The sequence below is a fragment of the Camelina sativa genome, chromosome 7 (genome assembly GCF_000633955.1).
Source record: "Camelina sativa cultivar DH55 chromosome 7, Cs, whole genome shotgun sequence".
Classification (NCBI taxonomy): Eukaryota; Viridiplantae; Streptophyta; class Magnoliopsida; order Brassicales; family Brassicaceae; genus Camelina; species Camelina sativa.
Genome location: NC_025691.1, coordinates 20,482,924 through 20,506,968, shown reverse-complemented (window position 1 = coordinate 20,506,968; position 24,045 = coordinate 20,482,924). Strand labels below are relative to the sequence as shown.

The 24,045-nt window shown below is 35.0% G+C and overlaps 4 protein-coding genes across 5 annotated transcripts; 2 read left to right on the top strand and 2 right to left on the bottom strand.

The window, feature by feature from the left end:
- On the top strand, positions 776–1,903 carry LOC104704803 (putative F-box protein At1g50870). Its single transcript, XM_019227110.1, has one exon. It carries the CDS (start codon positions 776–778, stop codon positions 1,901–1,903), a length of 1,128 nt encoding a protein of 375 aa, XP_019082655.1.
- On the bottom strand, positions 7,525–9,090 carry LOC104704802. Its single transcript, XM_010420833.1, has one exon. It carries the CDS (start codon positions 9,088–9,090, stop codon positions 7,525–7,527), a length of 1,566 nt encoding a protein of 521 aa, XP_010419135.1.
- LOC104704801 (MADS-box transcription factor PHERES 2-like) lies at positions 17,206–17,994 on the bottom strand. The gene is made up of 2 exons (XM_010420832.1): positions 17,484–17,994; positions 17,206–17,336 (listed from the first exon to the last, which is right to left on the bottom strand). Exons 1-2 carry the CDS (start codon positions 17,992–17,994, stop codon positions 17,206–17,208), a joined length of 642 nt encoding a protein of 213 aa, XP_010419134.1.
- LOC104701671 (spermidine synthase 2) lies at positions 21,123–23,703 on the top strand. 2 transcript variants are annotated; one of them, XM_019227733.1, is made up of 9 exons: positions 21,123–21,218; positions 21,586–21,785; positions 21,931–22,007; positions 22,120–22,242; positions 22,500–22,604; positions 22,701–22,773; positions 22,863–23,130; positions 23,223–23,352; positions 23,433–23,703. In XM_019227733.1, exons 2-9 carry the CDS (start codon positions 21,605–21,607, stop codon positions 23,496–23,498), a joined length of 1,023 nt encoding a protein of 340 aa, XP_019083278.1. In that variant the 5' UTR covers positions 21,123–21,218; positions 21,586–21,604; the 3' UTR covers positions 23,499–23,703. The 2 variants fall into 2 exon arrangements, with proteins under 2 accessions (XP_019083278.1, XP_010415708.1); XM_010417406.2 differs by lacking the exon at positions 21,123–21,218 and having other exon boundaries at positions 21,577–21,785.

Sequence of the window (24,045 nt, the reverse complement as noted above, 5' to 3'; positions counted from 1 at the left end):
AAGGATTAGTTAATTTACAAGATCCAAAATTGAGTCTACGTCAAACCTTTCTAAAGATAGAGTTTCCTTGAAACTAAAATCTAAATGTGAGATAAAAATATATAGAGAGAGCATTCGAAACAGCTCTTGCTCTCTAAATTATTAGAGAATGGCAGAATGCGAACCTAAAATCTTTATGTAATATGAGGCGTAAAGAATTTGTTATCAAGTTTTGTAAGTTCTCTATATTTTAAAGCTCGGCCCGACTCTAACAGGACTACAGGGATTTTTCAAGCTTTCTTACGAAAAAAAATCAAACTTATAAGTCTATAATATATCTTAAAAAAAGAAATTTGAAGATGCATTATAAAACGATCAATTAAAATTCATATTGTTTACTTTTACAACGAATGTTTTGTTTGTGTGACTATTTTGTCATTTCTTAAAATTTTATTTTCTGTTAAAAAACTCTTACCATTTTGTGTCACTATTGAGGTTTTATATGAAAAACTACTATTTTAAAAATCATATTTCTTTTTTTCAAAAAGAAATTGGAAAATATATATTTTTCAATTTTATCTTTACCAGAAAAAAATATTTTTGAAACTTATATTATTATCAGGTAAATAAACAAAGAGCGTATAAGAAAACATTCATACACTACATATATAAATATACTTTAATATAGAGGAACGAATCGTGGGGAAGAAGACACACACAAAAAAGAAAAAGAAAAAAGCCTAGGGATGTACCAAAGATAGACAAAGAAGAAAAGAAGAGAAGACGATCTTTATCGATGACAGAATCAACATCATCGTCGTCTTTACCCATCGAGCTAACAACAGCGATACTCTTAAAGCTACCTGCGGAATCTGTTGTGAGGTCTCGTTACGTCTCGAAGCACTGGTCATCAATCACCACCGACACTTACTTCACCAATACGTTCGAGACTCGCTCCTCAGCACGGCCAAGTCTTCTAATGTTCTTCAAAAACAAGGACAAAGTGTTCGTCTTCTCGTTTCCGCAGCACGATAAGAATACAAAGCCTCATTCGTATTCTTATCATGTGGACAGTTACCATATGAAATACCCCACAGGCTGCAACTTCTCGGTCAGCGAGTCAGTCCACGGCTTGATCTGCTTTCGAAAATTAGCAAACCCCGTGATTTGGAACCCTAGCACGAGACAGTTCTTAACCTTAACCAAACCCATAGAGGAGTTCCGGTATGGTTTAATAGTCTTTCTAGGATACGATCCAATCGAGGGTAAACACAAAGTTGTGTGCATGCCGGCTAGTGAGGCCTCTGACGAGTGTCGGGTTTTAACATTGGGATCAGCTGAAAAATCATGGAGAACGGTTAAAACCAATTACAAGCATCGTGCTTATTACCGTAGTTCAGGGCGATGCATCAACGGTGTTCTATATTATAATGCCTCCTATCTTGATGAAGATTCCGATATTTTCGTAGTAATGAGTTTTGATGTCAGAACTGAAAAGTTTGATATGATAAGATTCCCATTCGAAGATTTTTGGGGTAACCTGATAACTTATAAGGGAAGGTTAGCTTGTCTTGATAGTACTAATCTCATGGAAAACGATGATGGTGTCACAATGTGGATTTTGATGGATGCAGAGCAAAGTCAATGGTCGTGTAAACATTTTCTTACACCTTTTACTCGGCGTTTGAAAAAAGTTTACAAAATCTATTGTGTCACGGATGCTGGTGAGTTTATTTATGTCATACGCACGTTTCTTAAATCGTTTGTTATTTTATATTTTGATCCGGAGAGAAATAGCTTGAGACGAGTCGAGTTTAAAGGAATCGCGGACGAGGACTTTAGGTTTAAGAATGGACTTGGAAACAAACGTCTGTGTACGCTCTTTTCTTTCCCCAATCACGTCGAGACTCTCATGTCTTTGTAACAATCTATTGATTTTTTTTGTCCCTTAGAATAATACTATATAACTAGATTAGATCCATGCTCTGATTCGTTTTATTCATTTTATAATTACTATAATAAAATATAATTTATATGATTTTTTATAATAATGTTTTTGGATAAAATATTATAAAAAAAAATCATATGCAAGTTTTTTAGTCATCGTTGGATCATGCTATACACACACTGATCCTTTTCATCGGGAATAATAATCTTCAAACACTGCATTTGATATAGCATTAATATTTGAATATTACATTTAATATAACATGTAATATTAACATTACATATAACAAACATGCTATAATATTAATATTAAAATTACATGTTATAGCATGTAATAGCATGTTAATATTACAAATATTAACATGTTAATCATCTTAATCAAATATTACAAATATTTATGGTGATGCTGGTGAGTTTAGGGATAATTGGAAATAAAGGATCACTAAAAAAAAGTTTTGTCCATATACACATTTTCTTCAAAATTGTCATTTTTACCTAAAATACCCACACAAGTTAATAAACCTTAATTTAACAAGTTTCACAAAGTGAAATATAAGAAAATATGTAGATATACAATTATAGAGGTAATATAATTTTTTACAAAAAAAAAAAAAAAATTATAAGTTATTTTTCTGATGGATAAAATTTGATATAAAACATTCAAAAAACGTTTTCTACTGTTCTGAAAATATCAGATTTTGTATTCTAACATTTTGTACATGTTATACTAATTTCAGAAAAGGTTTTTGTTCTAAATAGTTTAGTAGTCCGAAATTCAAAATTCTACAATATTCAGAGTATGTATTCTACGATTTACTCTATGTTCTAAACTTTTTAGTATAAACCTTCTACGATTTACTCTATGCTCTGAAAACGTTAGAATATGTTTTATTCCTTTTACTATATCTCTGAGAAAATTAGTAGATATATACTACAAAAATATAGAATGTATACTCTGAAAATTTTAGATTTCACTAAATATAGGAAGTGAATATTTGAAAAAGGAAATTAAATATTTATCTAAGATTGTATTTGTTTGTTATGATTACGTTCTAATTTGAATTTCAAACCTAGAGAAGCTTATGAACATCGAACGCTATTCCCATGTTATGTATATAAGCTCAACGGTAAGTTTTAATTAGATGACCAGTAGATCAAATATCTAAAGTGTCACGTAATGAATGTGTTCCTTAATATCTTAAGTTCTACTTCTATCTGTGTAGGTGACAGGAGAATTACAAGATGATTTGACTTGCTGGGACCAGATGAAGATCCATTACATTGTAGTGTAAGGCAGGTTACGGATGAAAAGGCGACCAGCGTCAAGAAAGGTGTTAGAAAAATGTCTCCTTTAGCATAAGCATTAGAAAAATGTTCACCATTATCATGAAACTTAACTGAGTATCTAGCTAAGTGAAAATCAATCACCTCAACAGATATTTTAAGAGTATCAATGAAAGACTTGTTAAAATATGTGATAGCAGCTTGAGCTTCTTGTTCATTACGAAATCCAATATAAGCAAATTGTCTACTTCTGCCATCATCACTGCAAAAGCAACGACGGTAATTATATAGAGTGATTCCAACATAAACACACACAACAAATTAGCTGCTGTGAATCTACAAGTATATATACCTTAAACGCAACAACTGCACGTCTGTGATTTCTCCTTTTTGTGAAAAGACATCTCGAAGTCGATCCTCTTTCACATATTCTGGCAAATTCTTAACGATTATCCTCGTTCCTCTTTCACAACTATGAGATACACTGCAAGATGAAGACGAATTTCAAAGTATGGTTATGAGAAGCAAACGAAATTGAGCTATTTATAGGAGCAAACAAAAAATGATGAATCGCGGGAACAAGATGAAACAAATCAAGAGGTGGACGAATGAAGCTTCGCCCAGATGAGAAAAAGAGGAATAAAGAAACTCACCGTCGTCGATGTCTCTAAAGGGTTACCAACGCGACAACAAGAGGAAGACAGTTACCGACGCCGTCGATATCTCTAAAGGGTTCTTTTTCCGATTTGGTAAAGTAAAAGATGAGTAAAGGTTTATTTTGATGGTTTATGAGTATAATAGAAATCTCTTTATCGATTAGAGTTTTTGATGTTAGGATTTTTTTTTTTTTTTTTTAATTAGAAGTTTATATTTTTGTTATTTAAATTTATGTAAATTTGAGGGCGAAATTGGTTTTTGATTATTATAAAACCTAAATGACCAAACTTGTGAAAATAAAGTATATTTAGACATTTTTTTTTAAAAATATCCTTTATTTCCAATTTTCCTGTGAGTTTATTTATGTCATACGGACGTTTTTTAAATCGTTTGTTATTTTATATTTTGATCCGGGGAAAAATAGCTTGAGACGAGTCGAGTTTAAAGGAATCGCGGATGAGGACTTTAGGTTTAAGTAACAAAGTGGTAGGCGTCAAAGTTGTTCCTCTCATTAACCTTTACAAGAATATATATACAATCACAAGAACCCTAAGAGAATATTCTAGACTTGAGTACCAAGACTCTTTACAATAGGAAATATAATATAAGTGTAGATGTTTATAGATATTCATACAATAGTCCCTAATACTCCCCCTCAAGTTGGCGCATGAAGATTCCGAATGCCCAACTTGCGTATAAGATAAGAAAATTGCGGACCGAATATCAGCAAGCTGGTTGGAAGTGTGTATCTTGAAGGTCGCAATAAGCCCAACCTTGAGTGCATCACGTACAAAATGACAATCAGCTTCAATGTGCTTAGTACGCTCATGGAAAACAGGGTTTGTTGCAATATGTAGAGCAGCTTGATTATCACAGAAAAGTGATATAGGAGTATCATGCCGAACCCCAAAGCAGGATAGAAGTTCACGTTCCCACTTCAATTCACCTGTCGTGTAACGCATCGCCCGATACTCCGCTTCAGCAGAAGAGATTGAAACCGTCTTCTGATTCTTTGTTTTCCACGCAATAGGAGACCCACCTAGAAGTATAACATAGCCAGACAACGAGCAATGGGTAAGAGGACAAGTCTGGTAGTCAGCACCACAATAGGCAGAGAGTGTAAGATCAGTATTAGCAGTCAACAAAATCCCTTGTCCAGGACAGCCTTTAAGATAATGAACCACCCGAAGTGTTGCTTCCCAATGTTTGACCTGCGGTTGCTTGAGAAACTGTGCAAGAATATGAATAACATAAGTAAGATCAGGACGTGTAACCGTGAGATACACTAAGCGTCCGACAAGACGACGATATCACCCTGGATCAGCATAAGGACCTTCTTCAATGACTTGCAATCGATGATTCTCTTCCATTGGAGTCGCAAATGGCCGGGAGGCTAACAATCCACATTCGTCAATAATATCCAAAGTATAGTTGCGTTGAGACAAATAGATACCCTGTAGAGATCTTGCAACCTCGATACCCAGAAAGTATTTCAGATGACCCAAATCTTTCATTTTAAAACATTCACTCAAATACTCCTTAAACTGAGAAATAGTTCTCGAATCATTGCCACCAATCAACAGATCATCAACATAGACCAAAACGTATAGCCTCATATCTCCACGTTCTAAGTAAAATAATGAGTAATCAGGATATGTCTGTACAAAACCATAGTCGAGTAAAGCATTTGTTAGTTTGGCAAACCAACAACGCGGTGCCTGACGCAATCCATACAAAGACTTGCGAAGGCGTAAAACTTTATTTGGACCCGATCCTCGATAACCTAGAGGTAATGTCATGTAGACCTCTTCCTCTAAGTCACCATGAAAAAATGCATTGTGAACATTCATTTGATGCACCTCCCAATTCTTTGCAGCCACCACTTTAAGAAACATTCGAATCGTAGTCATCTTGGCAACATGAGCAAAAGTTTCTTCATAATCTTTCCCTGCAATTTGTCGATCTCCTCGAATAATTAGACGTGCTTTATAGCGTTCGATAGAACCATCAGAACGATGCTTAATGGTGTAAACCCAACGACACCCAAGTGCTTTCTTTCCCGGGGGAAGATCGGTTTCATACCATGTATTAAGCAATTCAATAGCATCAACCTCAAAACCCATTGCCTCACACCAAACCTTTATTTGAACAGCTTCAACGTATGTCTTTAGTGCCACTACAGCAGTAACTGCCGCAAGAAAACCCCTGTGCTTATCCAAAAAACGATCACATGTAACATAATTCGAAATCGGATAGAGGACCGTACTTGGAGAGGAAGATGCTGAAGTGGGAGTGCGTGGTGAGGGGTCAGTTATACATTGTGTTATGTTCAGGATATAGTCATTCAACTTCACTGGAGGTTGCTTACGACGTTTGCCAATTCCCAATTCTGGTTGAACATCAAAAACCAACACAGGTTGGTTAATCTCCCCCTGAGATCGATCATTCTCCCCCGTAGATCGATCAGTCTCCCCCTTAGATTGATCAGTCTCCCCCTTAGATTGATCAGTCTCTCCCTGAGATCGATCAGTCTCCCCCTTAGATCGATCAGTCTCTGTAGGCAATGGTAAAGTTGGAACCACGGGTGGAACGACCGATCGGGGTGTGAGATCGGTCGGTCCATCATCTTCTGTACTTTTATCAACAAGCAACAAATCCTGCGGAGGTTCGATCCGACATGAGAATCGATCGATCCTTCCTTGTCAAAACTCACAAAATCATCTTCACGCACGTCCTCTGTCACTGTGGCATGTGACGGAGCTGTAGGTGAGTCTCTTGATACTGCAAATGGAAATACATGTTCATGGAAAATAACGTCGCGAGATACAAAATATTCCTCCTTCTCGATATCAAAGACTCGCCATCCTTTCTGACCATACGGATACCCCACAAACACACACTTGCGACCCCGTTCTCCAAACTTATCCTTATCACGTGACTTGTTATGAGCAAAACATAAGCATCCAAACACCTTGAGATGATCAAACAGAGGTGTCGATCCATATAGTAATTCATAAGGTGTTTTCCCATGAAGGATAGTAGATGGCGTTTGATTGATCAAGTGTGCAGCCGTCATAACACATTCTCCCCAAAATCAAATTGGTAAGCTTGCTTGAAACATGAGAGATCGAGACACGTTCAAGATATGACGGTGCTTGCACTCGACACGTCCATTTTGCTGAGGCGTATAAACACAAGATGTTTGGTGAAGAATTCCTTCATGCTCAAAAAATCCCCTTAAGCACATAAATTCAGATCCATTGTCACTCCACACAATTTGTCACATTGTCTAGCAACCATCACAAAAAATTTCTTAATGGAATCGGCCACTTCTCGTTTTTCGTGAAGAAGATAAATCCAAACAGCTAGGGAGAAGTCATCCACGATAGTAAGGAAATATGCAGCGCCCGAAGAAGAAACAGTACGGTAAGGGCCCCAAACATCACAATGAATCAAATCAAATAACTCGGCAGCTTTATTAGAACTTTCATGAGAACAATCACGAGTTTGTTTAGCTCGAAAACATACGTCACAAATAACTTATGACTCCGCAGTTTTTCCAACATCAACAGACCCCGACAAAAAAGATAAAACCCTACTAGATGGATGTCCTAAACGGCGATGCCATAAGTCTCTTGCTCCTAAACTGGATGCTGCCTAAGCTTGAATCCCCATAACACCACGCAAAACATAGACCCTTCCACACTCTTCACCGCCAATCAGCATCTTCAAAGTACGGTCCTGCAACACACATAAATCTTCAGTAAATATCATTGAACCCTTTGTCAATTTAAGTAACTTAGCAACAAATATCAAAGAGCATTGCAATTGTGGAGAGTATAAAACTCCCCGAAGCCACAAATCTCCCCCTAAAAAAATATCCCCTTGTTTAACAGCAATTGCTCTATCACCATCTCGTAATCCATTCGAGCATGGATATATATCACAAACATTGCTCAAAAGTTCCGACTTCCATGTCATGTGGTGAGAAGCTCCTGTGTCGATAATAAAATCTACATTATCTCTCTTAACGGTCAGTTTGTCAACAGAATCTTGCTTAGTTGTGTTGACAAATTGTCGAACCGCACTCCACTGGTCATCCGTCAATTGTGGGAAAGCACTCCGATCAAGCTCCACTTTCATCGTCCCAACATGAGCTGCTTGAACAGCATTCGACTGTGGTGCTTGTGTGGCATTCGCACGACCTCCATTGCCTCTTCCGCGGCCAGAGCCTCCAAACGCTCCACCACCACGACCAAACCTCCCACGAGCACCACCTCCTCTACCACGGCCACCAAATTCACGCCCTCTCTCTCCCCACCATTCGGAATAACCTTTCCACTGGAAACAATCGGCTGATGCATGCCCATACTTTCCACAATGAGTGCATGTTACATCTTTTTCACGAAAAGGTTCACGGTAAGTACGATTGCCATGTGGTCCAGCGGCCACCGAGAACCTAACAACATATGCGGTGCTTGTCTCTCTATTTCGTATCACCATTTGTTGTCTCTCCTCCCGGATGATACGTTGATAAACTTGAGAAAGCTTAGGTAGAGGGTCTAAGCTCGTAATTGTAGAACATTCTGTTCCAAAGCGAGCATCATCCAAGCCGTTGAGAAATGTGTTAAGTCTCTCTTCATCTCGATCTTCTTCCAATTGAGCAGCCAATTCTCCACATGTACACGTCCGAATTGGCTTATATATTGCCAATTCATCCCACATCTTTTTGAGCTTCCCAAAGTATACCATGACAGTATCCCCTCCTTGTCGACAATTCGCCAAAGCTGCCCGAATTTCACCTATTTGTGGTCCGTTTCCTTCAGAAAACTGCAGTTTCAAATCATCCCAAAGAACCTTTGCTTCATCGACCATGGAAACAGAGGTTCTGAGCGTGGGTTCAATAGTATTCATGAGCCACGCCACCACAATCGAGTTTACGACCTCCCATTGCTCTATCTCTTCTTCCGTGTCAGGCTTGACGAAAGACCCATCAATGAATCCCAACTTTCTCTTCGTCCGCAAGGCATTCCGCACGTGCTTGGACCAATCCTCATAGTTCTCTCCCCTTAGCTGCACCGTGGTGATTAGATTCCCAGGTCCGTCAGATTGATGAAGGTACATCGGTGAGAGTGTAGCCTTATCCACCGTCGTTGGTTGTCCCCCACTTGCACCGCCTTTCGCAAGTGCGATCTGTTTGTCACCATCCTCTCTCGTCGTCATTGTTCAACGATTGGATCTTCTTTCTTCTCCTCTTCCCCTCTTTTTTTTTTTTTCAAACCCGCTCTGATACCATAATAAAGTGGTAGGCGTCAAAGTTGTTCCTCTCATTAAGCTCTACAAGAATATATATACAATCACAAGAATTCTAAGTGAATATTCTAGAATTGAGTACGAAGACTCTTTACAATAGAAATTATAACATAAGTGTAGATATTTATAGATATTTATACAGTAATCCCTAATATTAAGAATGTACTTGGAAACAAACGTCTGTGTACGCTCTTTTCTTGCCCCAATCACGTCGAGACTCTCATGTCTTTGTAACAATCTATTGATTTTTTTTGTCGCTTAGAATAATACTATATAATTTATGCAACTCTATGATTAAATTTATAAGTATATATCTTGTGTGACAGTTCATATCTTTCACTTCTGCAAGCTTTTTCATAATTTTATCACTCCTTAATATTCATGATACTATAAATCTCATTACCAAAGTTCTTTTTGATTTTAAAGTAATTCCAAAACATTAATGCACAAGGAAGCACTTTGCATATATATACCTTTGCACAAGGAAGCACTTTGCATATATATACATCAATATGACCAAATGTATCATTGGCAAAACAATCATACGAGGCGTTGATCAAGAACGCAACGGGATCGGTTTTGTCACAAAACCGATCCAAATGTTTCAGAGAAAAACAAATGTCTCCGGTTAACTTTTGTCCATTAACTTGAAAAGAAAAACAAATGTCTCCGGTTAGCAAATGAAGAATCTGGTATCATCAACTCGGAACGTGCACATGGCATTGCTCCAATAAGTGTCTCAATCTTGTCCTCTTTGCTTCAAGAGTAGCTTTCTTCAATAGCTTTTACTTTCGCAAAAAAAAAAATGTTTGTAGCTAGGGAAGAAATTAGAAATTAGAGAAAAGTTGCAAAGTACATTTTTTAAAACTTAATTAGTAACTTGGTACATTCACTATTTATAATTTGCAAAATAATCACTTTTCACTATCCACTACTATTTAGTATTTACATTACTTTCTAACCCTAAAAAAAAAAATTTATTTATAAGTAGAGAAAATCACATTTTAAACTTTCAAAGTGTCACTAGGTAGCACTTTAAACCTCGAGAGAATTTCACTAACATTATACATATTCCAAATGATTTCACTAACACTTTAAACCTTAAAACTAACTTTTCTATTTGTACTGCCATGAAAGATGACGAAACAGTAATATCCGTCAACGTGAAATAGTTATTTTATGCTGGTTTGATTTAAATACTTGTTTAATTGATATAATTTAATTTAATTATTTACAACGATTGATAAAAGAAAATTAAAATACATCAAAGCAAGAAAAAATGAAGAATCAAAGATAAGGTTAAAACATTTGACAAATGTAAAATTGAAGACGACAATATATTTAGAAGATTCATTGGTTTCCAATGAGAATTCAATCGATTTGAATTAGAATCCAGTGGAAATGCATTAAAAGAATTAATAATGTGAAGAGTAATGTCGTAAAAGTTTTGTCTATAATGAAGATGAACACAAATTTATTTTTTATCTTTTTATTTATTTATAAAAACTAAAAATAATTTAAATTTAAATTAAACTAACATAGTTTAACTATTTTACGTTGACGGATATTATTATTCCGTTATTTTTTATGGCAGTACAAAAAATGAAACTTAGTTTTAAGATTTAAAGTGTTAGTAAAATCATTTTAAAGGTTCAAAGTCTTATTAAAATCATTTTAAAGGTTTATAGTGTTATTGAAATTCTCTTGAGGTTTAAAGTGCTACCCAGTGACACTTTGAAGGTTTAAAACATGATTTTACACCATTAAAATTAAATATTTTTTATTATTATTACATTACCCCTGAATCTAATAACTAAAAGAATTTAATTCTTCTATGCTCTTTGACCAAAAAAACATTTTTACACTATCCTTCTATGCTCTTTAATTTAATAACTAAAAGAATTTAATTCTTCTATGCTCTTTTATTCTACATATCCTTCTATCTTTATAATTAAAGACAATTTCAATTTTACCCTTGAATATTATATTCATTATTTAATCATTACAATAGTTTTAAATTTAAATAATTATTTTTCAAAAGAATTCCCAACCAATCATTACTCAAATTCATTATGGTCTCACCTTCATTAGCTAAATTGTGAAAAAACTCATACAACTAAATATGACTGGTACAACTAAGTATAACTAGTGTTTTTAGTAGCTTTTCAAAAAAACTAGTAATACACAAAAAAACATATTTATACCAATATCACTTTTAAGTTTTAATTAGTAATGATAAATTAAGGGTGTGAGCAAAAAATAGTGGAACGCTTTGTATTTGTGGTTCTAGAATGACTATATTTATTTTCGAAATACAAGTGTTCTATCGTGGTACAACTACGTGCAACTGGTACAACTAAGTTTATTAGCAAACCAACCAAAAATACAAACAAAAATTGTTGTATAGTATTCATTTCTATATTAGTAACTATAAAAAATCATAATTTTGGTATTGAAATCTAGATTATTCAAATTTATATGAATATCTATCCTATTGGCATATTTTTACTTCAACTACCTTATACATTTATGATTTACTTTGTAAATAGTCACCACATTATGGAAACAAACAAATAACATATTTTAAAAAACATATTGATATGTAAGTATAGTAATTGTACTTTAATTACCGAATATCATAAGTACAATTGCAAAAACTTATTAAAAATTTGAGTACAACTATTTATACTTTTAAACTACAAAAGTACAACTGTTTAATGTTAATACAACTAAAAGCTTGAGTACAACGTAGCATCCGCGAACCAAATAGTGATATTTGGGGATAGGTGTCGATCGACACCAGGGGTGTGTCGATTGACACTAGCTTTTCTGGTTCGACCAAATTGTTTTATTTCGCGATTTTGGGTTGGTTTGGTTTAATTGGGTTATCTAAACAGAATATAAAAGTGGGAAAGCGATGAATTGAGGGTTTAGAGAGTGTTTTCTGTCGCTGTTGAGAGAAGAGAAAGAGAGAAAAAGGAGAGAGAGCGTTTGAGAGTGTTTTTGAGAGATTTTGAGATTTTTCTTGGTGTTTTTGGTGAGATTTGTGGCTGTGGAAGGGGGAGCTGTTGGTGGGAACAAAGTAGAAGCTTCTTAAGGTGTTGTTTCCACTGTTTCTCAACAAAATCTTCCTGCAAAAGAGGTGAGTGCATGAACATAGCTGATCTAAGATTGAGATCTCTTATGTTTTGCTTGTTTGGTGTTGTTTTGGAGTTTTTCTGGTTGGTTGTGATTGCTTTAGGGTCTCTAATGGTTCATGTGACTTTTGGGTGAGCTTTGGATGGATTGGAGATGGTTTGGAATGGAGATTCGACGATCGGCTTCGAGCAGAACGCGTCTGCGGAATCGGTGTCGATCGACACCAGGTGGGTGTCGGTCGACACCATGTTTGGGCCAGTGTCGATCAACACCACTCTAGTAACCCTGGGCATATTACCTTGAACCCGAAACCCAAACCCGACCCGAAGTAGGGGGTTCGGGTTGGGTTCAGGTAGTGTGTAAAACCCGATTGGGTGTAATACATTTAAGGTTTGGATACCCGATAATGCCCACCCGAACTAATCCGAATTAAATGTAAAAATATGCATCTAAAGGGATTTGAACCCATAACCTTGAGCATTTAAGGGTGCATCTTCAACGATTTCGCCATCTTAGTTTCTCTGTCCTAACGTAAAACGTTAAATATTTTTATATATATATACAAGTGTTTTCATGTGTTATATATATCCTTCATGGTTTGTTTGAGTTCGGATATACCCGAATTACCCGAACCCGACCCGATAGTATAAAAAACCCGAACTGGTTCTATATGTCTAAACCCAAAAACCTGAACCCGATCGGGTTCGGGAACCCGAATGCCCAGGGCTACACTCTAGTGTCGGTCGACACCAACTTGTCTGTTGCGTGGTTTCCTGGTTTGTTGTGTTTGTTTGTTGTTTGTTAAACATTGAAATCTCAGTTTCTTGTGTGTATAGCCTAGTAGATGGGAGGATTGCCTCACTAAGTATTTGTGATAATACTTACGCATCTCAATTGTTGTTTGTGGTGTGCAGGTATGTGACGTGGAATCAAGGCGATGAGGAGGAGGATGATCTAGGGTCTCGGTTATGTGTTGTTGGTCTTGGTTATGTTCATTGATGTTGGAACCCGGGTTAGTAGCATGCAAGGTCGTTGGTTAGAATGGTTAGAAATGTTCATGTTATTGGTATGTTTCCGCTGTCCATATTGATTTGAGAATATACTCATTTGTATATAAAAAGTTCGTCTCACAAAGAAAGATACTACTATGTTTGGAATAGAATTCAGTTTTCAATTTAAAAATCAAGTTTCAATGATAATTTACATCAAACACTGTAAGTAGGTTGTAGATCCATTAGGTAATTGGATATGGGTGGGGGATTCGAAACAATAGTGGTTGGGTCAGTAAATATTGACAAATATTAAGGGTTACAAACTAGTTTTTATTTTCCTGATTAAAAAAACAAAAAATAAAATAAATATTATAAGGAGAAGATTTGAGAAATGTTTTTTTGGTCAAAGGGCACACAAGAGAATTAAATCCATAATAAATGATGTTTTAGAGGAATTTTTTTGTTTTATTTATATAGAATGTTTTCAAATTTCTATGCAACTTTTAGTTTAATTTAATATTTTATATTATGCAGTATTATTTCTGATTGGTTGAACTTTTTAAAAATAAACACACCTTAATCTGCATGCTTTTAATTAGAACATCTTATATTTTGAAATGGAAAGAGTATATTTTAGCATCTATTATTTGATATCTATTTTGTTTGACGATTTGTTTTTATTATGTTAAATAAATTTTATAAATTTCATAAATTTTTATTCATACAACTCATTAAAAGTACATATGTAATTCATACAATTTATTAAGTGTATGGATGAATAATAATACATATATGTTTAGCTGTACAACTCATTTAGTGTACATATGTATATTAATATATACATTTTCATTCGTACAACTAATATAAAGTATCTTAAATATGAATAAATTAATTATATTTATATCTTTGTATTTCTGTACACTAGATGAGTAGTAAGGATGCAACAACCGTTTTGTAATTTCACACCACTACACTTTACCCCACTTTCTCATATATCTCACAACTCTTCTATTACCCAAATAGTAAAACCTACCTATATATCTAATTATAAATAGTATATGTACTAAAAATCCAATTAAGTTTCAAAAAATATATTATTTTGCAAAAAAAACTTAGAAATTATCTTATGAGTTTTCTTTCTTAATTTCCTTCTATATGGCTTGATTGTGAGCTTTCTAGTGATATTCTTTTCCTAATTCATGTTTTTCTAATAGAATTTACATCTTTAATATATTTAGAAATTGAGTATATTCTCAAATCATTAAGGTTTCTTTAGATGCTTTAATTTGGGTTTAACTAAACGATGGCATGTATGGAAAATATTGGGAAGTTTTTCACAAAGACCGTTTTTTTTTGGGGGGGGGGNNGGGGGGGGGGGGGGAGGGGGACAGTAGATGAAATCTTTAAAGCTTTTGAGGAAAATGATATGTTCTAGCTAAGGTTATAAAAAGTTTTGTTGGTGTGGCTAAAAGATATGTTGAGGAAAATGATATGTACGAGAGTTTCAACCAAACAAGCTATTTTCTTGGCATATTAAAAAGAATTTGGACATGGATCATATATAACACAAACCTGTTTCAGTATAACAAGAAATTGGTTTAATTCCTTGATATATCAAAATTATTCACAATGGTCATAATTTTATTTGTCATGGTATGACATTTAAAATAACATATGAGAACGAATTGAATATTGTTGGGTTGTGGTGTGTTGGCTACAGGAGGACTGCATGTTCGATGTGTATAGAGCCTATTACAAGCTGCATGAGAGATTGAGAGGGAGAAGCACATGTGAGAGATAAAGAACTTGATGCATCAAGAGATGTATAAAAATCTTTTGTCCCAAAGTGGAGCTTGGTTGTAGAGACAAGAGAATTTTCAATTGTGTGAAACCTAGTTTAATCTCGTGGTCGAATGAGTACACATATGAGCAATCTCATGGAGTTGGAGAAACAATAAGAACAAGAGATGCAAGAAAAAAAATTGGAATAACGAATTGTTTTTAACGGGAAAACGATGTGTATCCCTCCAGGAACTTTCATATAGTACCACAAACCCACAAAAACTGAACCTCGATCTCTGTCCACACAGTTTGGAAGTTGAAATCCAATTTCCCCCTAATTTGAAAGTTTGAATCATTGGTCCCCCATAATGTCAAAATCGTGGTTTAGCATTGGTTTACTGTGCTGGAAGATCCATTAACCGCGTGACAATAAAACTAAACCAAATTAACCCAGAATAAAACCCGAATCAACCCGTTTAACAATACCTATTAAGCCTAAAATCCCCAAAACATAAAAATCCCCAAATCGGAGAAAAACCTAGAACCCTAGAAACAAAAAATTCTCAATTGATCTAGAGTCGAAGTTTGCAATGATGAACTCGATTGATCCGAAGATAAATGTTGTAGTCGTTCATCACGAGGCTAGTGGGTCTGGTCCACTAGAGGAAGGAGGAGAAGGTCATCTAATACGAGACGATGAACCTGAAGATGTAGATCAAAGGGAGCGAGACGCGCTTGTTATCGAGAAAGTTGTAATGGAGTTTAGAGATGAACCTTCGATCTTTCACGATGAGTATCCAGACAGTGAGACTGATGAAGATGACAAAGCTGGTCGGGAGAGAAAGTGTAACAACATCATAAGTTGAGATGGGACTTTGTACTATCACCAGAAATTCTTCAACGTCATTGCCTTTAAGGAAGCTGTACTCAGCCATGCTCTGAAGACTTGATGCAACATTGCACAGTCCAGGTATGATAAAACAAAGATTGCATTTAGATGTGATGGGGATGGATGTATCGCACAGTCCAAGATGTATGACAGCTAATTTATCGATCTCATCAACAATGCCTCATCAAATCACTTGAAATTCTAGTTATCATCGATAAGCTATAAAGCACGGAGAATTAGAATCAAAGTTTAGTTAGAACAACCCAAAAAATCAATCATATTACCTTAAGTGATGCAACATAAGCACAACAATAGTAGTGGTGGTAAGGATTGGGAGCCGACTTTGAAATCAACGCCACAATACCAGCTCCACACCAACACATCTTTGGCACACCGCACACTCATAACTCTTCTTCTTTGTTGGACATTTGATGTTCCACATGTAGATCCAGATGAATTGCTCATATTAGAGCTTAGATGTTGAAAAGAGAAAATCGAAGATGTTCAAGAGAGAAAATTAAAACTACGGTTCTAAAATTTTCAGTTTAGAGATTCTTCTAACTGGGTATATATTCTGGGTTGTGAATAACTCGAATCAAGTCTCAATTTGGTTTACAGTATTCGGCTTTTGGTTTGATATCAATTTTTTGTTATAAACCGAGTTAACCAACCTTTATGGGGGACCAAGGATTCAAACTTTCGAATTAAGGGAAAACTGGATTTCAACTTTCAAATTGTGTGGACAGAGATCGAGGTTCAAAATATGTGGGTTTGTGGTGCTATATAAAATTTCTTGGGGGATACAGCTTATTTTCCCTTAATTATGTGTTATTTATATGATATTAGAATATAGTTCTCGACAATATGTAGGAATCACATCAGTAGCCAAATTTGCTAAAAAACGTTCTCTATTATTTTTGTTTTCACATTGAATTGATGAACCGAACCTACCAGTGAAACGTATCTACTGGCTAGTTTCTTTTCTTCGATATGACTAAATTTTTAAAAATAAAATTAAGATTTTTCCAAGCAAATACATATACCTAGTAATCAAAATAACATTAAAACGACCTTAAAAGCAACACCTTTTATTATTATTACAAAAAAAATAGAAACTAACAAGATGTCACTTAGAAGTTTTGTCTTTTCAAATGACGAAAACACAATTACAAACGATTAAATACTTCACTTAGAAGAAAAAACAACTCCCTTTTTAACTCTAAATCACTTGTTGGTGGTGTTAGGAGCACCAACATCAGCAGCGTTGATAGCGAGACCATCAGATGCAGCGTTGATAGTGAGACCATCAGATTTAGGTTGGTGATGGTCAGCAGCGTCCATGGGGTCTCCATCCTCTTCAACACTAGGGATTTGATTCAAATCCAAAATCATATTTTGATTCGAATTCAGATTCAGATTCAGATTCAAATCCATATTCACATTCATATTGAATTGATGAATTTTCTGTGGAATTTGTCGAAAAAGTTTAATAAGAAAATCACTTTGGCGTTGAATCGATTCCTGCTTATTTTGATTTTGATTCATGTGATCATAATCTCTAACTGGGACAGCAACAGTATCTGCAACAACAGAAGGAGGTAAACGAGAAGAAGATTCACCGTTCTCCATAAGGTTCTGCCTCCTGTAAGTAAGCTTGTCTATATAAGTATCAACAAAAGAACTTAAATCTTGAAGATCCTTTGGACCAAGCTTATGCACATCAATCTCTCCTTTAAGAAAACCAAACATAATATTTTCCATCTCAAAATTTTGGTTCTCAGTATGCATTTTTTGCAATTTCGCTTCCTCTTTAGCAATCCTCTTACGCAGAAAACCTTCTTGATCCGACATCCTTTTAATCCGACCGTCCATCGGAACCTCCATAAAATTTGATATCACTTTCTCAGCGCCTTCTCTTGATGGCCAAGCCTCAGGGTTTGGGTTATACGGACTGTAGATAACCGCACACATCTTGACATCACACAGAGTCGACAGCTCAGCAAGTTTCTTCATCATCCCTTTTTTTCGTTTGATGAAGCTTCTTTTTCTCGATGCTTCATCTTCTATAAGCGAATATTTCATTTTTCTTTTCATGTTCACTATCTTTGTTGTTTGTTTTGTTTTGTTGGCATGAGGTGTTTATATAGGAAATGAAAGGTACTTTACCCATTAGGGTTTTCTTTCATTGCTCGCTCATTAGCTTTAGATTTGGTTGAATTTCAGATATCGTATCCGTTTCACTCCTACGTGTAGGCATTTGATTGAATATAAAATGATAACCCTATCATTTTAATGATAGTTAGTAATCCTATTTAGATATTATACTTTTTATGGGACGTGAAGATAGAGATATTGTATTAAGAGTAAATTTTGCACTCACATATGTACTGTGAGATGTACTTTTATTTAGGATATCCACGTTAGTAAAAAGTTACATGAAAACTAATTTAAAATATTTACGATGTATAAATTTAAATTTTGTAATTTTCATATTAAATACCAATTTAAATGGATAAAAGTAAAGTGATAAAATTAAGTTATAAAAAGAAAAATATTTGTGGAATAGAAAATAACAATATAGATAATGTACTTTATTATATCTTATAAAAATCAGTTGTAAGACATTTAAACGACCAGAACCATCTACACTCTCAATTTTTGTTCAACAATTTTAGTGGCTTATACATTGATTAGTTTAGGCGTCTGATTAATTAATTTATAATATTTTATTCAGATTAAAAAAAATAACGTTAATTTGTCAATTTGTACATTAGTCAATTTGTGTAAGTGTACTTTTAAAAAGAGCCCAATAACGTTCATAGATCCATTTCTACTTTAAGTACAGTCTTAAGATTTGCATGTCTTATGGAAAATTCTCAACAACATATGTATCCTTAACTTGGAAAACGCGAAGTTCACATAGCCTTTTATTCGGTTTTCCAGAGCTTTGACTTCAACTCACAATGTTTAATTACTTCAGTTCCTCCATTCAATAAATATCACACATAAACATTGTTTCAAGTAGACATAAAACATCCAAAAAAAATCTATAGAGAATTAAAAAATGTATTAAGAAACATTACAAGAGTTTGCCTCCCAACCAGTGAAGCTAAAGATAGGTAGCAAACGAATTCATTACAAAATAATTTTTTTGGATAACTTATTTCAAATTTGGATCTCAAGCAAAACAGTACTCATCGATTAGTCCTAACAACTTGTGGTTATGGATCTCAGAGGAAGAAAGAGATTAACTAACACCAAAAAACAAAAGAAAAATCTCCACACCTATGTACCCGTTCATTTTATAGTAATCAATGTTCACATACTAGTAACAACTTTATCAATCAATTGCAAAGCTTCATTCACCTCGAGCCCTTCAACAAACATAACATTCAGCATGGTCTATACGTTAAAAAATGGTATACTGTTGTTGAAACTTGTGTGTTAAACACACATCTTTTAAGTTGTTTGCATGACCCACTGAAATAACACTTCTCAATTTCAAGGATCAGTTAGCTTACAAGATCCAAAATTGAGTCTACGTCAAACCTTTCGAAAGATAGAGCTTCCTTGAAACTAAAATCTAAATGTGAGATAAATATATATATATATATATATATAGAGCATTCGAAACAGCTCTTGCTCTCTAAATTATTAGAGAATACGATCCTAAAATTTCTTTTTAATATGAGACGTAAAGCATTTGTTATCTGGTTTTGTAACTTCTATTTTTTTTTTTTGATATACCCAATCAGCTGATCCGGTCAGTCTTAGGGAAGAAAGCGCACCGAAATGTTAATATGTTGATTCATCTTCACATCTAGATGTTGGACTATCACATTGCCAAACCCAAGTTTGGAATGTTTTCTAACTAATGTTCGAGAATAGTAAGATCGCATGCATTTCTGATTATAAGATAAACCAGTTAGGCTCAGGTTCATCTCACAAATTTCCTAATAAAATATTGATAACAGTAACAGAGGAGAATCAAACTTGGTTGTTGGAATTTCACCTTCCCCCACGCTGGTCCTACCACTCGCCCACCATCTCTTTGTAACTTCTGTTTTTAATTTCGTATACATCTTTCTCTTTGTTTTACGGTATTTGATTAAAATAATTGTAAATTTGTAATCCAATATCTCAATGTAGAACCCTATCTTTTTCTCAGCCTGTGCTTTTTCGTCGAATCTCTTCAAAAGAAAATATGCTCTTTTAGCGCGCACGCACACTCACAGACAAAAACTGTAATATATGCTCTTTTTGGTGTTTTTTTTTTCTTTGTCCACAATAATATTCGAAAATAGTTGGTACCAAAACCCCAAAATAATAAACAGTAGAGTTGTCTGTAAATTAATATTTGGATGTGACGACATTCGATTTGATTCATGTTCAGTTAGACTTGTTTAGGTCACTGCCATAAAACACAAAACTCGACATCTACTATGTTCAAGTGAGACCTTGACTCAGTCTCTCGGCCACCATAACCTTTTAAAAAAAAAAAAAAATTAATCAGGGAAAAAAACATAATTTGATTTGTTTATGGTTATGAGCCATGGATTGCCAATAAATTTCTCTTTGACAATTTCAATCTGTTTACATGCAATAATTCGAATTCTGATGCAACAAAACAAACATTTCTCGAAATAGGACAAGTAGACAGTTTTTTTTGGTTTTTCGCTGACACACATATTTTACACGTGTGTGAAACCGCGCATCATCTCTTAATTTTAACCTCAAACGTCTTTTTTCTTGTGTGTGGCATTTTGCATTTTTGTTAAATACTTTTTTTTGTGTTAAATACTTTTTATAAATACTTGAAGTATAAACTCAACAGTCAACACAATCTCAAAATTAAAAAAACAATACTCTTAGACGTTTTATCAAAACGAAACGATGGAGGGCTAAAAGAAAAGCAAAAAGAACAAAAAGGAGAAAAAAGCTGTCATGATTGATTTCAATTATTCCGAGTTATCATCACAAAATAATTAAAATTTCCATATTCACGTAGTGAAAATTTTAATAACAAAATAAAATATATATTTTATGAAAAATGATTTTTATAACAGTCGAATCGTACGGCAGATATTGGTTGGCCCCCCCTCTCTCTTATATCATCATCTCCGCATCAAAACAAACAACTCTCACATGAGCAACAAAGCCACATAGAGACACACACACTAAAACCCTAATCTCTTCACTCTCTCTCTCTCTCTCTCTCTCTCTCTCTCTCTTCTTATATAAANTGATAAACTCGATACAATCTCAAAATTTAAACGTTAAAAGAAAAGTAAAAAGAACAAAAAAAAAAGGAGAAAAAAGCTGTCATGATTGATTTCAATTATTCCGAGTTATCATCACAAAATAATTAAATTTTCCATATTCACGTACTGAAAAATTTAATAACAAAATAAAATATATTTACGAAAAAATGATTTTTATAACAGTCGAATCGTACGGCAGATATTGGTTGGCCCCTCTTCTCTGATATCATCATCTCCGCATCAAAACAAACAACTCTCACATGAGCAAAGAAGCCACATAGAGACACACACAAACACACACTAAAACCCTAATCTCCTCACTCACTCTCTCTCTTCTTCTTATATAAACAGAGCATCCATCTATGTCGTCAACACAAGAAGCTTCAGCTACTGATTCACCCGTGAAGAGACCAAGAGAAGAAGAAGACAACGGCGCCGCCATGGAAACAGAGAACGGTACTGGAGGAGAGATGATAAAGGAGCCTTCTTGTATGTCCTCTGTTATTCCTGGATGGTTCTCTGAGATGAGTCCTATGTGGCCAGGTTTTGATATAAAGTCTCATTCTTTTCTGGAATTGTTTCCCGAATTTTAATTTCTTGATCAATGAATCAAAACTCTGTAGCTCTCTGTTGTTCCCCAATTGGGGTATCTGTGAAGCTGATTTTTTTGAATTTTATGAGTTTGTAGGAGAAGCACATTCACTAAAAGTAGAGAAGATTCTATTCCAAGGCAAATCTGATTACCAGGATGTTATTGTTTTCCAGGTAACAAAAAAAAGACAGTTTCTACTTGCTTAGTTTGTAGTCTCATTAGTCTTCAAGTTTGGTTTACTTATTATATAAAGTTTTCAACTTTGGTGAATTTTCTTTGGCTTAGTCTGCAACATATGGAAAGGTTCTTGTTTTGGATGGAGTGATTCAGCTTACTGAAAGAGATGAATGTGCGTATCAGGAAATGATCACTCATCTTCCCTTGTGTTCTATCTCCAATCCCAAGAAGGTAATCCTCTTTTAGCAGATGAATAGTATTGTTAGGATAGCTTAGATACTCAAAGTCTCTTGCTTTCAACTGCTAAAAAGGTTTCTTTTGGTAAAGTGAATTGCCTTTCTTGTCTATTAGTCATGTCCATAGAACTGATTTGAGATGATGATCCTGTAAGGTTGGTATATAGGGGATTATGCTAAAACTGCTGCCTGATTTGTTGCTATTTGACAGTAAAATTGTAACAAAGTGTGTTTCGTATGGATCTTATATAGGTTCTGGTCATTGGGGGAGGAGATGGAGGAGTCTTGCGGGAAGTGGCACGTCATAGTTCTGTTGAGCAGATTGACATTTGTGAAATCGATAAAATGGTGGTTGATGTGAGTTTGTCACATTCTGTTCTGTATTCTTGCATTACATTGTGATGAACTTTACTTAGGTTTTAATACGTTTCCACCTTCTGTGATCTTCTTCAGGTGTCTAAGCAATATTTTCCTAAGGTAGCAGTTGGATACGAGGATCCTCGTGTCAACCTCCTCATCGGCGATGGTACTCAGTGTTCTGCTATTTATGTCTCTCTCTCTGTCTAAATAGTTTTTTTTATAAGTTTAATACAATGTTGTGGCTATGTTTTGCAGGTGTTGCTTTCTTGAAGAATGCTGCTGAAGGAACCTATGATGCAGTTATTGTTGATTCATCGGATCCGATTGGTCCAGCAAAAGAGCTATTTGAGAAACCTTTCTTTGAGTCAGTGAATAGAGCTCTTCGTCCTGGTGGAGTTGTGTGCACACAGGCTGAAAGCTTGTGGCTTCACATGGACATTATTGAAGACATTGTGTCTAATTGCCGTGAGATCTTCAAGGGATCTGTGAACTACGCTTGGACCAGCGTTCCAACTTACCCGAGGTCTTTCGAAATTGGATCTTGAATACATTTTTTTGGTTTTCGTTTGCATTGATTTAAAAAAAATCTGAAGTCTTATGGCGATTCTTTTGCAGTGGAGTCATTGGATTCATGCTTTGTTCAACTGAAGGACCACAGGTTGATTTCAAGAAGCCAGTGAACCCGATCGATGATGATGAGAGCTCTGTCAAATCGTACGGACCCTTAAAGTTTTACAACGCAGAGGTATGTGAATAGTAATCACTTTTCGAAATGTGTTTTTGTATCATCGTGTTAAAACGGATTGAATCTTTTGGGGGTTGCAGATTCACTCAGCTGCTTTCTGCTTGCCCTCTTTCGCTAAGAAGGTTATCGATTCGAAAGCCAACTAGAAGAGAGGAGAGGAGAGAGCTCATTTACCTTTGAGAAATTTCACGTAGAAGTGAATCATCATGATGATGATCCTCTCGAAAATAATAAAAGTTTTAATTTTTAGAATGTATTGTCTCTTCGTTCTCCTTCTCCAGCAATGTTTTGTGACACTGCACCACTGAGATGCAAATAGTTATTTACTATTCCACACTCTTTCTTTTTTTTTGTTAGCCTCACACACAACTCATATCCTTTCTTTAACGTTATGCATCTCTAAATTGCTATAGTTTTTGATCGAAGGTGAAGACTTTGTGAATAACAGATTGTGATTCGAACTCCAACGTTTTTAGCTTTCCTCATTAAACTCTCACTGCACTTGGAATATAGTTCTTGCATCATCCTCAAAGCTAGAACCCAAAGCTTTTGGCTTTTGGCATGTTTCCTTTAAAATTACCAAGACAAATAAAAACAAAACGGAGTGGAGGGCTGACTCGGTGAGTAACGGAACAGTCGGAGTGATGCAAATTGTCTAGGTCAACAGAGACAAGATGTGGTGCTCATTACCCA